Source organism: Raphanus sativus, chromosome 5, assembly GCF_000801105.2.
Source record: "Raphanus sativus cultivar WK10039 chromosome 5, ASM80110v3, whole genome shotgun sequence".
Lineage (NCBI taxonomy): Eukaryota > Viridiplantae > Streptophyta > Magnoliopsida > Brassicales > Brassicaceae > Raphanus > Raphanus sativus.
The window spans coordinates 24,993,430-25,009,557 of record NC_079515.1 but is presented as its reverse complement, the minus strand read 5'-3'; the positions used below and the strand labels follow the sequence as shown (position 1 = coordinate 25,009,557).

The following is a 16,128-nucleotide window of genomic DNA, read 5'->3' as shown; positions in this document are numbered from 1 at the left end:
TGTAAAACAGCAACATAGTGTGAAAAAACTACGATAAATTTATTAAAAAGTAAAATTCCATAATAAAACAATACACAAGAAATCTTATAACTTTTTCTACCGACAAACCAAAAAGATCTTATAAGAGATTTTAAAAAGAGAACCAAAACTCCACTCTCCTACCAAAAAGTACCAAGTGGCCTGAGTCCTTGCAAGATCCCTTTCAAATGTAAAATTAAAAGAAAGAAAAAAACGTTACAATGTTTAAGCTGTCTCTCTGTAGGGGCTTCTTGTGGATTCACCCTCTATTTTTGCTGCTTCTTAGGACATGCTGAAGAAAGATGACCCTTTATTCCACACTCATGACATATCCTCCTTTTCATCTTACCAGCGCTAACCTTAGACGACGCTGAGCCTCCCTCATTAGTTCCAACAATGGCAGCAACGGATACCGGCTCAGCCGTATATGTCTGGCCTTTGTTGTCAGTATCTCCTGATTCCTTTTGAAGATTATAGCTCGTTACCTGAAGAGGTCCTGCCTCAGCAGTCTGGTGATCCGCCTTTGAGTTTCTGTGATCAGTAGTGTTTTGAAGCTTCTTTGGACAAGCTGTGGAAAGATGGCCCTTCTCTCCACACTCGTAACAGCTCCTCCTTTTGATCTTACCAATGCTAACCTCAGATGGTAAGCTTCCACTAGGCGCTTCATTTGTAACAGTGTATGTCTCATTCATGTAAGAGCCACCACCACCATTGTTCTTTTGATGATAATCATAGCTAAACATAGCCGGTCTTGCGTTAACAGTCTCTTGATCCACCTTTGCGTTTGCCTGATTATGAGCATCTTGAAGCTTCTTGGGACATGCTGTAGAAAGATGACCCTTTTCTCCACACTCGTAACAAGTCCTCCTTTTGACCTTACCAGTGCTAACCTCAGATGCTAAGCTTCCACCTTCATAAGCTTCATTTGCAGCAGTGTATCTCTCATCCATGTAAGAACCACCACTGCTCTTTTGATAATCATAGCTTGGCATAGCTGGTTTTGCGTATGCCTGATCTTGAGCATCCTGAAGCTTCTTGGGACATGCGGTAGATAGATGACCCTTTTCTCCACATTCATAACAGCTTCTCCTTTTGATCTTACCGCTGCTCATCGTGTTTGCAAAGTAGCTCCCGTCATCAGCAGCTGCATCAGTCTCATCAACATTGTTCGTTTCGCCAGGTGCAGGAATAGTACCATGATCCCCCACTGGTCTCTCTTTAAGAGCACAGCAAATCTTGACAGGTCTTCCGCAGATAACCTGCTGATCCAGCTTAAGCGCCATTGCCACAGAGACACTATCCTTGAAATCCACATGCGCGTACCCTTTGAAGTCTCCTGTCTCTTTGTTTTTGCCCAACCGCACTGTGTTGATTACGCAGTCAGAGAAGAGTTTGCGTATGTCACGCTCCGTTGTGTCCCAGGCTAAGTTCCCAATGTACACCCTGTGATAACCCTCAACCATCTCTGGAACGAAGCCAGAAGATGTCCTTGTTCTTGGAACGGAAGGTGTCGTTTTCACGTATTGTTGGATTGTTAAATATCGATCACCCCTAGTGTAAAAAAAAAGTCAATAACGATTAGCTCAACACAACATCAACTGTGAACAAGAAAGAGTCCTAAACATTCTGATAGATTACTTACATTGCAGCTCTATCAAACGCCAACGCACGATTAGCACCATCTTCAGTCTGTTAAAAAGGGAAAGAGATGTCAATACAGCTGGTGTCTAACTTAACCAATGTCTTGATGATTTCTCTGAAACTGAAATGAACCTAAACCCTAAACGAAGAGACTATGTGGTCTTCAGTACAAATTCTGCATAATATCAATGTTCTACACAGAAAAAAAAAACTTACTTCGAAGGTGATGAAAGCAATGCCAGTGAAAGCTCCATCTTCAGGGCGCATCTTGCAGTCAACTTTAGTGATGACACCACAGCTTCTGAAGTAGCCACGAATCTCATCCTCTGTGCTCTGATAAGGAATACCACCAACGTATAACTTCTTAGGAACAATCCCATCTTCTTCTTCTTCTTTACTGTAAACAAAACATTTTGAAACAATCAAATTAAACATAACTGAAACATTAAAACATAACATCGGAGCTTTAAACAAACTTACCTCTCTGTCTCAACTTGAGTCTCTTCTGCCTTAACCTTGTCTTCTACCTTGTCTTCATCACCCTTCTTTGGAATTTTGTTAGCCTTTCTTTTCTTCTTCTTCTTCTTCTGTTTCTTCTTCTTTTTCTGGGGCTCCTCCCCTTTCTTAATACCTTCCTCTCCTTCTCCTTCTTCACCTACTTTGTCTTCCACAGTATCGTCTCTCTTCCTCTTCTTTGGATTCTCTTCATCAGGTTTCTCAGCATCACCTTCCACTTCATTGGGTTCGTCTCCTCTTGTCAAACTATCGACCTTTCTTCGTTTCTCTCTCTTTGTCAATCTAGGTTTGTGGCTGGCTGAGTCGAGGAGATTTTTCAGTGATTGAGATTGCAAGCTCGGGACGGATTCTGGGTTTGTCTCGGCTACAGACACCGATAGATTTTTGACCAAGTCTTGACGAAGCTTCTGCTTGAGCTTCTTGTTGGAGAGCACCATCTTCAAGCTGGAAATGAAACCTCCAGAAAGTCACCACCAGCCATAAACCCTAATTCATGGTTTTGATACGACAATTAGATACTTAGATATGGGCCTTTCTTTATTTTTAGTGGGCTTTTAACAACACTGGGCCAAATATATATTGGAGTGTTGTACTTTATAAAACACCTGCTTGTTTTTATAGTTCTGTCTTTTATTAATGTGTTCTGTCTGTAACATTTTTAAAAGGTCAAGGAAGTTTTCAAAGTGGATGAAAACAGAGGAAGAACCGATTATGTAAGAGAATATATATCTCTCTCTCGTTCATCTCTACCACGTTTACAAAAGGACAAAACGCACAAGACTATCAATCGCCAGTCCTTTGTGCGCATGTCGTCTACTTCAGAATTGCCAGTCAACTGAATTGTCTTTGTCTAACAATAACTTTATGGTCTGTGATTGGAGAGCAGCGGATACGTTGGTAGGAGAGGAGTTTCATTTCTTGTTCGGTCTGAGCAATCTCCGTCTTCCTCTGATCTTCAGGGTCTGTGTTGTCTTTACATTTACTGTTTGCATTTGAATGTAACTGAAGAAAATAAAAACTATTTACACAGTTCTTGTATTTTGTTATTATTTTTTTCCTAGATAATAAATATCAGGGAAGGCGTGTGGTGGTAACATTAGGAGGTGTTGTAGCTCCTTGGATCTCATTGGTTAGTAAAGCTCCAGCATCATGTAAGTTACTGTGTCTTGTCATCTAATCATATACTGATGATAATGCCTCAGTTGCTGCAGAAAGCAAGAAAGGATTCATGTCTTGTCTCTGACAAACAAGGATGCTTATTCCTTTCTCTTATCCCTTTGGCTGGCAGGTTTTTATCCTCTTTTCGATTTTAAAACACACTGACATTTTTGCAAACAATGACCAATAATGTTGTGTTTGGTTGGTGTCAGGAAGTTGTGATTGAATCTCAAGTCAAGGTCTACAAAGACGTGATTGAGCCGTTAGAAAGCTTCAGTATCAGTTTGATCCCTACTACAAACAGACTACCAAAAGACTTGGGCCCTCACACTGTTGTAGATTCCTTCAAGATCACTGTTTGATAATTTTCAATAAAAATGTAATCACTCATTATTACACCAAAACACACACACACACAAACCTTTTTTTTGAATCTCAAAGAGAAGAAAAAATCGGGAGACCAGCCAACGTAGCACCAGCGTCAACAATGTAAACATTCCCAGAGACATACCTGGAAGAGTCATGAATAAGATACCTAACCAGCGAAGTGAGCCCCGGGTCCACCCTTTGCAGCACCTTCAACGGTACAATCCTCTCCGTCACGTCCTTCATCCACTCTTTACGCAAAAGACCTTCCGTGATCTCCGACTTAAACAGCCCCGGAGCTATCGAGTTCACTCTTATATCATACTTCCCCAACTCAATAGCCATCATCTTCGTCATAATATCGAGACCACCTTTGGAGCAAGCGTACGCTAACCCGCCAGGTAGTTTCCCGCGCTGAAGCCCCGCGATGGAGGAGACGTTTATCACCGATCCTTGTTTGGCGTTGTTGTCGCGCATTAAGAGGCAGACGTGTTTCGATACCAACCAAGGTCCGGTTAAGTTGGTTCTGAAGACTTTCTCCCATTCTTGTTCGGACAAGTCCAGGCTCGACTTGACGCTGCCTCTGATCCCTGCGTTGTTGATCAGCACGTCGATGTTTCCGAAGATCCGCCAGGCTTGTTTGACTGCGTTTCGGATGGTGGCTTCGTCTGAGGAAACGTCTAGCTCGAGAGGTGCGGCGAGGAGTTTGGTTCCGGTTGGAGAAGAGGAGGAGAAGGTGGTGGTGTTGATCTCGGAGCAGAGTGATTGGAGACGGTCGAGACGGCGAGCAGCTGCGATGATCTTGCAGCCGGATTTGGCTAGATCGAGACAGATCTCTCTTCCGATGCCGGAAGAGGCTCCCGTCAGAAGAACCACCTTGTCTTTAAGCTCGCTCCATGGCTCTAGTTGCTTCAACACCTGCGTTTTCGGATCAATGAAAAGACAGAAAGAGATGTGATGAATGGTGTAACGAGATGACAAAGGATAGACGCAAGATCATATATAGATCTCATCGACGTTGTAACTTACAGTGTGATGATTGCTCATATTGTTTCTCAGTGTGTGCTCTCGGAATTAGAAGCTGTCTCTTTCTCTCAAGTCTCCAGCTGGTTCATCTAATAAATAATTAGTTTTTTTTTTCAGAATTTTATTATGATAGTCCCACGATATGTGGTTTGTAGTTGAGAGATAGGATCAAGTGGTAGAGTGTAAAACGTGCAAGTATAAAATAAATTGATTAATTAATTGAATTATTAAGAGTGTGGGTTCTATTGTGAATAATGTGAGTATCAGTGTGGGCTCCACTGTTAATTATGGAAGTAGGCCTATATATGAGTGTCAGAGTGTGGGGACTCCACTTGAATTCGTTTTCTCTTTATTTTTTTTTTCTTTGTAAAAAGCTGATATATGCTTAAACCAACTGGATTTATATGAAATTAAATACTAACTTTTGATTCTATCTTCCTTTTACTACTGAATTTTATACATCAAAATTTATGTTTTATCTCCGAAGTGAAGAACATTTAGAGCTATGTAACTTTAGGAATTACATCATATATAGAAAGTCTAATAAGATCTAAAGTGATTGGCCTCGGGGGTTATTAGAAGAATACCCGATTAAACCGGTAGCAGAGAGGGTAACAAGACAATGAGACTAGTATAACCGACCAGTGGTACCAAAACATTATCTTCGAGACCAACCATAAAGCACACCAAAGAGATGTAGTAGTATCATTAAATTTCTCTAACAAAACTCAGACTAAAGAAGACAGAAACAAGAAGTCTGTTTCAAAACTCCAAAAGAAAAAAAAAAGTGACGATATAAGGATTAGATGATCCCGATTTTGTTAGCCACATCCAAAGCATCGTAATCAGGGGTCAATCTCACGTACGCTTTCTTCGTTCCATCAGGCCTGCAAACAGAACATTCATTCATTCGTTTAAAACATCATCAACTCATCTTCAAAGTGAAAGAATTGTGTGGTGGGTACCTAATGAGTGTGTTGACTTTCTTGGTCTGAATGTCGTACATTTTCTTGACAGCATCCTTGATCTTCTTCTTGTCAGCACGGATGTCGACGATGAAGACCAAGGTGTTGTTGTCTTCGATCTTCTTCATTGCGGACTCGGTTGTGAGTGGGTACTTGAGGATTCCGTAGTGGTCCAACTTGTTCCTCGGAGTTGCACTGATGCGTGGGTACTTTGGGTCTCTAGCCTTTGTCAATGTCTTTGGCCTGTGGAATGTCACCTTTGTTCTGATCGTCTTCGCCTTCTTTTTAATGACTTGGCCTGACTTCACGGCCTTGGCAGCTTTCAAGGCCTTGGCCTTTGGGTCAACCTTCTTAGTTACATCAACTGCAAAACAAAAAAAAATAGAAATCAAAAGTTGAAATAATTTAGAAAGCTTCTAAGGCAGTCTTTACATGTCTAAAGTTCAAATGTAATTCAAAAATCATTCAAATGCAATTTATAAACGAATCAGCTAATATTATTAGCCCTCTCCTAATACAAAATGTAGAAGTTAAACAGCATAAATAAGCACAAGAGAAAGATATGATAATCGAAACGACATAAGTGTCAAGCAAGAAACTGATGGTTACAATACACATTTTCAGCTCATGATTCTAACGTTGTTGATGAGCTATTTACCAAGTAGAATCTTAACAAGGTAATTGCAGGCAAAGAGACATTGATAAGACTAATAATAATATAAGACGATGTTGATCCCTATGGAATAAGTTAAACTATAGTGAAAAGAAGAGCAGAGGTGTCCATGGAAAAGGCCGTACCTTTAGCTGGAGACATTGCTCAAAGTGAGATCCTTTTCCACAAAACCTGTAAAAACCCAACACTTAGTTAACGACGTTATACAACACCCAGAAAACGAAGATATCGATTGAAGAGGAGAAGAAGGTGAAAGAGAGATTGAGAGCAGAAGGACGAACCTCTCTGAGCGGCGAAGCGAAAACCCTGGATCGGGTTTGAGCTTTTATATTATTGTTTATTATTGTAAGGGAACGAAAGTAAAAAAAAGAGTAAAAAGCCTATATCATTGTGTTTATGGGCCTTGATTATATTATTGGGCTTTCTTCTAGCAAGTGATTTGAAGCTGATTTTTGTGATTAAGTTAAAAATCAATTTGATAAGCTGATAAGATTATTCCTATATGACCCTCTTAACAAAGAATGCATGTGTGTTTTGGGCATGAAATAAAACAAACTGTTTACTTGCGTCAAAAACAAAAATCAATTTTTCCACATTATAGTGATAAACCATGTTTTGTTTCTCCTCAGAAGCTGGTATTTAATTAAACTGCAATTAACTAACAGCAATTTACCAATGGGTGATAGCAAAAAAAAAATCGAATGTGCTTGAGTATCTGTATATGTAAACATTGTAACAAGTTCATTACATCTAAAATATTCTTAGTCTTATCTGATAATATGCTAATAATAGCTCTTTGAGGATTAGTGTTATACAAGACGTTTTCCCAACTTTACAAGAGAGTTGTTATCTCAACATCAACCGTCCACTAACAGAGAGACTGAGAGAGATACCTCCATCAGAGGCAAAACGAAAAGGACGATATGGTTTATGAGGATCTGGTTAACCGGTCAACCTAGCTTACTAAGTGTTTCACCAGCCATATATACTAAAAGAATGTTCTGATGGAAACATGTTCTTAACTGTAAAGGTTACTCTCTTTTTTTCTCTCTCTACAACATCTTTTCTTAAACAAAACTACTACACAAACAAGTCCCCCTCCTAGAGACTATGAACTGCTTAATTTTTAGTAAAGTAACAAAACATTGATATAATTGAAACATGGCCATTGTTAAGATTCTATGTTTTGTTGTTGAAGGAACTCAAGATCTTTCATTTGCATCTCAATAGCTTCTTTAGGCAGCCGTTTCGGCTCAGCCATGAGATTCTCTTCTTCTCCACCTTCAGCTACTCTAATCGCCTTCTCTTTGATGATCCTCTCTATCTCAGACTTCTCCACTGATGGGAAAACAGCGGTTAGCATCACCAGAAGAAGCTTCTCGTCTTCCTCCTCTATAACTCCCCCCCTGAAGCAACAAGCATATATACCTTCAAGAGCCTTTTCGACTCTTAGCTCCATCGGGATCGTTGGCGCTGCAACGTTCAACTTTGACCTCCTCTGCATTACCAATAAAAGAATATCAACCTTTCTGAAGCAAAACAAATACATAAAGACTCCTAAGAGACCAAACCGAACCTGTCTAGCTTCAGTCATCAAAGCAATGAAGTTCTGTTCTTCGAACTCGAGATCATTTGAAATGCTAACCCTAGTAACACCTTCGAGAATCTCTTCAGATTTGAGAAGCCCTGCGCCTACTGCAGCAACCCAACAGCAAAGAAGCACATACAATGGTTCTCCTGCCTACCAAACAAGCCACTTAAAAGCTGATCACACACATTAGCATCCAACAAAAAAAAGTAACAACTTTATGTAACACAACAGTTCAACCATACATTATCTGAAAAAAAAATCAACAAAAATGACTACAAATAACATTTGCTTGAACGATCTAAAATCATAGCGAAGTGAATACAACATTCCGACATATCAAACACAGCAAAGCTATAAAAAAAAAAAAAAGCAAAGCTGATCACACACATTAACACCCAACCGAAAAAGGTAATAACTTTATGTAACAGCAATTCAACCATACATTATCTGGAAAAAAAATCAACAAAAAAATGCTAAAAACATTTGTAAAATCACAGGAAATACAATATTCCGACATATCCATATGTAATAATAACTGTAAGTCTTAACTGTAACACGATCAAACTCTAGTAGTTACCTTGCCTCTTCGCTGTTGGAACTCGTAGAAAGCTCTAGAATCACTAGGTGCGCATTTATCGCTGAGGATCCTGGCGAGGAGTCCGATGACGGGTAGAGAGCCGATGACAATGTTGGCGAAGCTTGAGATGGAGTTTGGTTTCTCTATGTAAGCTCGGATCGTCGACAAAGCGATTCCTCCTCCTCCGTCTCCGTGCTTGAGGCGATGGAAGCAGGGGACGTGGCGGCGGGAATGCGGAGACGGAGATGGAAGAAGGAAGGGGAGATTTGGTGGGAGGAAGGGGAGATGTTGGGGACGATCACCATGGCTGTGATAAAAGGAAAGCTCTTGTAAGGTGACGATGATATGATATTAACCTCATCTTTATATACGTTATCATCTTCTCCGTATGAACTCTTTCTCTTCAAAAACAAAATGTTTTTTTTCTGTATGGGTAATAAATGTTAAATTTGATGTTGGGCTGGGCTTTCTTTAAGCATATGACCATTACGTAAAGCCCAAATTTGGGAGTGAGAGAATACTCAATTCACTTTCACCGAAGATACTCAAAATATTTTTAGTGAGATTTTTTTTCTTTTTCTTTTCAAAGTGAAATCGCTTAATAATTTATTTTTTTTTGTCATCAGCGGGAACATTAAGCTTAATAACTTTTTCTTATCATCAGTTTTAGAATTGCGATAACAACATTAAGCAAATCTGATAAACTCTACAGATTGAGGATTTGAAACCTCCATTAATCTAGTAATTTTAGTTTTACATCACTTTTTTGTTTCGGAATCTCAGATTTATTGAATAATTAAATAAATTAAAGGAAAATATTTTTACAAAAAATCTTTAGCAAGATGGAAGGAAAACCGGTTCGATGTAGAAATGATGCGTATTGTGTAATCAGACGTAAATTGTAGTTTTAAGTTTCTAAAACGTCCAAACCGTAAATCTAATCTATTAAAAAAGTATATAAATAAAACTAACCTTATTTTCATGTAATATTTACATATTTTGCCACTGGTATTATTACTAATTTTGTTTTTCTTTTTCAATTAATGGGCTTTCAATGTCATTTAAAATTACATATAAATATCTAATTTGCTACACTAACCTAAAATAAACCGACCACAATTAAAGCTTCTCATAACTCAGTTACATCTTCTTCTGCATCTATATATTTTCTTACATGTGTGGAACATTAAAATAAAACTGTTAGTCATATTAATTTTCTAATATCTTGTTTTAACTAAACCGAACATTATACGCGATAAATCTGTATAATAGTTATAAACACCAAGTTATCTACTTATATTTTTGTTTTTGTTTTCGTAGAATAGTTTACAAAAACATTTTAATTTTGTGTTTTCAGTTTCATATCTGAAAACAAAATCATTATCAAGCCATCGACTTGGTGCTCACATACTGCAAATACAACTTCAAAATAACTTTCATATAAATTTGCATGTCCATGATATACATAAATCAAGTAATAACATTTGTGGATTTTGTAAAAAAAAAATTATACGCGCGGGTCGAAATCTAAGTATATCAATTAGTGTTTATCGACAAAGATTAGTAAAAGGTGAAACCCTTTACTAGCGGTGAAATTTGTTTATATTGGTTGTTCAGTTAGAGGTATGGGTTTGGACATCTAACTACAAGGTTTTGGAAAGGGATAAGCGCTTGCATATCATCTAAAGAAAATTGAAAACTGGAAAAAAAAAACTGCGACTAAATAATATTTTAGTTGTGACGACTCTGGTTAGTGGTGGATCTAGAAACATTTCAAGGAAAGTATTATTTAAACCATGAGTTAGTCGGGGACATTTCATGGGATTTTGCTATTTGTTTCCCTTTTTTAAAACTAAAATTTTGAACTAATTACTTTAAAGCAAAATTAGCGGGGGACGTGACTGCTTACGTGGTAGTGTGCGTCCGCCTGGTTATGGTGTAATGGGTGTTTTTTTTTGAAAAAAATTATGGTGTTATGGTTGATTGCTGTAATTCATGATCCACCACATTCATGCTGATATAGTTATTTCCTTGTCAGCTAAGCAATGCTCATCAAGAAGAGAAGTTGTTGAACAATAAACAAAAGAAGCTCTATATCAAGGGTGATAGGATCAAGCTGCATGCACTAGTGTCATAACTTCTTTTAACTATTATCGAGAATCACGAGAGATTTTTCAATAATTCTACCACCATAAGTTAGTTCGTTGAGAAATACTGAAGGTCACTAAAGAAAATCTATTTTAGAGAATTGATTTGTCTTAGAGCATTTCCAATATAATATTCCATTTTTTCTCTAAAATAGAGTAAAAATGAAAATAGAGTAAAAGTACTCTAACTATATTCCATTTTTCACTTCATAATGAAGTGATGAACAAACAAAAATTAGATTCTTCCACTTTATATGGAGTGAGATATGGAGTTGGATTGGAGCAATCATTACTTCATATTCATTTTTACTTCATTTTGAAGAAAAAAATGGAGTGGGGTTGGAGATGCCCTTACAAAATGACATGATCAATGGGTGATTCGCGGACATAGTCAAAATGAAAAAGAAAGTCTTGAGGTAGTTTATGTCATCACAAGCTGAATCAGTTGTTACTTTTTTGGGCAAAGTTTAAATATCACTAAGAAATGAAGATAATGTTTTACAATAAGCTGATGGCGAGGTATAAAACGTATGAATGATAACACATTAGAAAAAGGAAGAAAAAAAAAACGTGAAAGTAAATTACAATCAGTAAATTTCGGCAACAGGGGAATTCAATTTCATCCTGGTATACAATATTCAAGGATAGATGATTAAGGAATCCGAAGCTACGAGTTTTTCAATAGTGAGAGTTTCCTAAAACTATGTACAACGATCGAATCAAAACGTAAGTTGGATCCACTATATGGGTGGAGCCCGTAGGTTTTATTTCGAACAATTTGTGTATATAGTACAGCATAGGGAGTAATTATATTATAAAATAAAACATTGATGAAACTCAAAATATATTTCATATCTTTGTTCCATTTTTCACTTTCTGTTATTGGTATTGTTTTAACCAAAATTAAGCGTTTTAATCATATATTTAGTATTTGCTATTTTGAACCAAAAATATCATCCAACGGGCCGGTTGATACAAAGTAAACGAAACTTTCTTTCTTTTTACTCGTGACCTATAATTGGTACAACCGATAGCTCAGGAGTGCTAGAATAGATATTTAAAACTAGCCACCTTTGAATAATTGAGTGTCTCTCCCTTATGGTATCATCATACGTCTTTCACTTGTTTTGGCTCAAAGGAAAAAATACAAGAGACTTATTCCGTTATGCTGACACGGCATGCTCCCATTGGATAATGAAATTCAATCACATCGTGCACTTTAAACTAAACAAAAAAATAAATTGAAACTGCAATTGGCTTAGAAGGACGAAAAAATCAAGTGGGTGGGTGTGGTCAATAGAATCTCCACTTGTCCTTGCGACAAATCCGGCTTTGCTTTTAAAGAGCTTTTGGTTTGAAAATTGAGTTAAGCCAATAATATGACTCTACTGCACCACCACCGTTGTCTCTTTCTGTAACTCTTGTCTATTTTTGCTGTCTCGTCTCCAGTGATATTTCATTTTTTGTACGACTCAATTAAATAGTTATAATCAGAAACTCTTAACAAATTTACATTCTCGAGAATAGTCGAACGATAAAGATACAAAATGGGTATAGACTAAAACGTTTTAACCAAATTTCAACATATTTTTTACGTCAAAGAGTTTACTTCGAAAACAAAAGATAATATGAATTCATAAGACTCAGCATCTACGACCACAAGATGACAAACATAACCACCAAAAGAAGTTAAAGTGGTTATATTATTTGCATTCATTTGTTATAGAAATATTATACATAGAAACTTCATATCGAATTCATAATATATACTAGATTCAGTCTTAGTTCAGAAGAGAAATATTTGTGAAGCTTATTTTATTTTCAGCTAATGATTTAACCAAACCTTTATTATTTGTTTCTCTAGCTTTTTGTTTGTGTATATTGTTCAAAACTTATAGTTATGGATGTTAATAAGGGATTAAGGGGTAACAACTCTTAGGATACACTTAACCCTATTAAAATTTTAAACCCAAAATTTTTATTTTTAATTTTTTAAAAATTCAATAATTTAGTTCCGGCGGTTCCAGTTTACAGATTACCCTATCGGTTTACTTTATCGGGTTTGGGTGCCCTACGGATTTTATATGGGGTTGTAATCAGTTCTTTTACAGGGTTCAGGCCAACCTTAACTAAGTATTTAGCTTCTTCTTTTTTTTTTGACAACAAGTATTTAGCTATTTAGTAGTTTTTATTTCATTTATACGGATACAAATGAAAACGATATCAAGAGTCGGATAAGGAAGTATCTAGGTAAAATGAATAAGTGGATGAGAGAGAATAGGCGTCTTGTTTGTAATCTTGTTAACGAGAGCGAATGAGAGAGAAAATGATGAATAGAGGTTTGAATTTGATTCGAGCGAATAGTTGCTGTTTCAGGACTCAAATTGAGAGGTCCACATGATGAGGAATATATGTATAGTTAAATTTAATGACCGAATTGGATGGATCCTTCTGAAACCTCAGATTTCGACAAAACCACCCCTTCAATGGTTTGTCTGTGACTTCTTTACGTAACCTTTGTTAGATTCTCTCTGTTATGTCCATTTTTGCCATGTCACTCAGCTTGTTCTGCCATTTGCGATTATTTGATCTCAATGTAGATTGTTATGCGTGACATGTCAACAGCCCATTGGTCTCGAATCAAAAACTTGAATCTCCCGCGTCCCCTTACCCATACCAAAAAAAAAAAAAATTGATGATCACTTTGTTTTTGTTTTCTCTCGTAAAAAAAGGAAAAATTTGCTTTTCATCATCTGTAACGTGCACTACACATGTCAGGCTGTTCTATACGACTATAACCCAATTGATATTTTTGAGTCGATCATATAGATGGTTAAATTATGAGTAGTAATTATAGTAGTAGATCTTACAAACTAATCCATGAAACATGTAGAAACTATGCACAAAGAAAGAGATCTCATCCAATTTACTACTGGAATGCCGCAAGGTTCTCTCCCAGTTCGTCACCTTGGAGTCCCACTATGCACAAAGAAGCTTTCATTACACAACTGTGAAGTCTTAATTCAGCAAATAAAAAGCAAATTCAACTCATGGAGTGTGAGAGCCTTATCTTTTGCTGGGCGTCTACAACTTATCAAGACTGTTATTGCCGGAATAACAAACTTCTGGTGTTCATCCTTTGTGCTCCCTAAAGCATGCATCAAACGTATAAACTCGCTCTGCGGAGTTTTCCTATGGAAGGGTAACATTGAAGTCAGACACACAGCAAGAGTTAGTTGGGAAGTTGTGACAAGACCGAAATCAGAAGGAGGATTAGGTGTTCGGAACCTGGAGATATGGAACAAAGCTTGTATATTGAAACTGATTTGGCTTCTTTTCTTTGAAGCTGGCTCCATTTGGGTGGCTTGGTTTACAGACACGGTGCTAAATGGTGATCTCAACTCATTCTGGACGGTCAAACCAAATCCAAGGAACTCATGGTTAGTAAATAAACTACTCAAATCAAGGAGTGAGATTTATAACTGGATTAAACTTCGAGTAAGGAATGGAGACACCTGCCGTTTTTGGACTGATAATTGGTCAGACTTTGGTTGTTTGAGAAGCTTCCTGGCGAATGACTTCAACTCCACGCTAGGAATCCGAGAGAATGCTACTTTGTCTTCTCTATACAGGAATGATCACTGGCTTTTGCCACATCCTAGGTCAGAGAAGCAGCTTCAGCTCCATGCTTTCCTCACTACAATTGAGTTCACAACAGAAGCGGACTATTATGAGTGGGAACTAGAAGGTAACACTTACAAAACCTTCTCTACTGGTCAAGTTTATGGAATCTTAACTGGACAGGGAATCTCTGTTCCCTGGGCGCATATTGTTTGGATTGTGGGGGGTATTCCAAAACACTCGTTCCTCTGTTGGCTCTTTCTCCTTAACCGCTGCCCCACAAGGGATAGATTATTGAGTTGGGGCCTTCAAACACCACCGACTTGCTTGCTCTGTAACTCGTCACCGGAGTCAAGGGACCATCTCTATTTCCTGTGCCCCTATACTTGGAGCTTGTGGAATCAACTAGCTCGTCGCTGCGGCCTGAACCCACAACAACAATGGAGTAATGTCATAACTCAACTTCAATCACACAGTAGCCGAACCTGGAAAGGAAAACTGATCTTACTTACATGGCAGAGCTGCATCTCTTGGACATGGCAGGAAAGAAACAATCGACTACATCGCAATAGCTTCCGTTCGGTGGATGGGTTAATGAAGCTGATTGATCGTCAAATCAGGGACAAAATTCTGAGCTTTCGTGATAAGAATCCTCTTCTCTCTTCAAGGATGATGCAAAAATGGCTTGCATGACCTTTCGTATCGTCATTGGAACCATCGACAAAACTGATCACGCCAACTCTTCACCACTTTCTTTTCTTCACTTGGTCTCCATCACTTGGGCTAAGGCCTGTTTACTAATAGGGCTTTTATGATCTTTGATTTGGGTAAAACTCTTGGGCTGATAATTGGGCTGGCTGAGCTCAAAAAACACTAGCTGCAATGCTTGTATAAGTTTTTATTCTTCTGCAATTTAATATGAAATTAAAGTCAAAAAAAAAAAACATGTAGAAACTAGAAAGCTGGATACTATTGTTATGTAAGACATCTACAAAAATGAGAGGTATAGATTATGAATGAGATTACATTAGTTCAAAACAGATATATGGTTGACTTTAGATGTGATAATAAGAAAAAAATCTGCATCTAATAGAGGTATATAAGAAAGAAAATTCTATATAGATTAGAAAATAAGATTACGTTAGTTCTTTTTTTTAAAAAAGCTCAGATTATATATATATATATGTGTGTGTGTGTGTGTGTGTAAATAGTCAATATATTTAAGACCATATATGTGTCCCAGTTCATCGATTTTCATTCCTCCTCTTATTAGCTACCAGTTATCAAATAAAACCGAACGCACAATGGTATAGTTCTCTTCTCACAGTAGTTATGAATTATAAATCTTACAACAGTGTTTTCTTTCTTGCCGAAAGCCTTTGTTAAGAGAAGTGTTAAGACCTTTTTATGTTAATAATAAAATGGTGTCAACACTTTTTTTTTTGTAAAAGAATGGTGTCAACACTTAAGTTATAGATTTCATACCATCGATTATAGTCTAGTAGTGTTATTTTAAAAATCAGTTCTCCAAGACACGCGGTTTTCTTGCGTCTCTCAACCTTGCTATGTCTCAAGTCGTGTATTTATTTACTACTTAAAACCGCCTGTTTTTCTTGATTTCCCCTTCAATGAAAATCATGCAGTTAAAAAAAAAATCATGCAGTTAGAGAAAATATAAATTTTAGCATTAACAATGAAAAACTATAGATTTCTATAAGATTATGGAAATTAGAATATGCCTTGAGTGTCTTTTGTTGTTGTAAAAAGTAGTTTAGAGAGAGGGCCATGGATCACGTGGATAAAGCTTCGGATGGAAATGAAAAAAACGA

The 16,128-nt window shown here is 37.3% G+C and overlaps 4 protein-coding genes and 1 pseudogene across 4 annotated transcripts; 1 reads left to right on the top strand and 4 right to left on the bottom strand.

Moving 5' to 3' along the window:
- Positions 1-15: 15 nt before the first annotated feature.
- On the bottom strand, positions 16-2,667 carry LOC108805093 (phragmoplastin interacting protein 1). The gene is made up of 4 exons (XM_018577054.2): positions 2,140-2,667; positions 1,876-2,056; positions 1,661-1,707; positions 16-1,569 (listed from the first exon to the last, which is right to left on the bottom strand). The coding sequence occupies exons 1-4, from the start codon at positions 2,610-2,612 to the stop codon at positions 285-287; spliced, it is 1,986 nt and encodes a 661-aa protein (XP_018432556.2). The 5' UTR covers positions 2,613-2,667; the 3' UTR covers positions 16-284.
- Positions 2,668-3,673: 1,006 nt separating this feature from the next.
- LOC108863480 (uncharacterized) lies at positions 3,674-4,884 on the bottom strand. Its single transcript, XM_018637917.2, has 2 exons — positions 4,729-4,884; positions 3,674-4,617 (listed from the first exon to the last, which is right to left on the bottom strand). The coding sequence occupies exons 1-2, from the start codon at positions 4,744-4,746 to the stop codon at positions 3,769-3,771; spliced, it is 867 nt and encodes a 288-aa protein (XP_018493419.2). The 5' UTR covers positions 4,747-4,884; the 3' UTR covers positions 3,674-3,768.
- Positions 4,885-5,354: 470 nt separating this feature from the next.
- On the bottom strand, positions 5,355-6,713 carry LOC108863481 (60S ribosomal protein L23a-2). Its single transcript, XM_018637918.2, has 4 exons — positions 6,645-6,713; positions 6,489-6,534; positions 5,691-6,054; positions 5,355-5,612 (listed from the first exon to the last, which is right to left on the bottom strand). Exons 2-4 carry the CDS (start codon positions 6,502-6,504, stop codon positions 5,528-5,530), a joined length of 465 nt encoding a protein of 154 aa, XP_018493420.1. The 5' UTR covers positions 6,505-6,534; positions 6,645-6,713; the 3' UTR covers positions 5,355-5,527.
- A 640-nt stretch (positions 6,714-7,353) lies between these two features.
- On the bottom strand, positions 7,354-8,936 carry LOC108860258 (photosystem I assembly factor PSA3, chloroplastic-like; annotated as a pseudogene).
- Positions 8,937-13,615: 4,679 nt separating this feature from the next.
- Positions 13,616-14,992, top strand: LOC108858588 (uncharacterized). The gene has a single exon (XM_018632495.1). The coding sequence runs from the start codon at positions 13,616-13,618 to the stop codon at positions 14,990-14,992; it is 1,377 nt and encodes a 458-aa protein (XP_018487997.1).
- Positions 14,993-16,128: the final 1,136 nt, after the last annotated feature.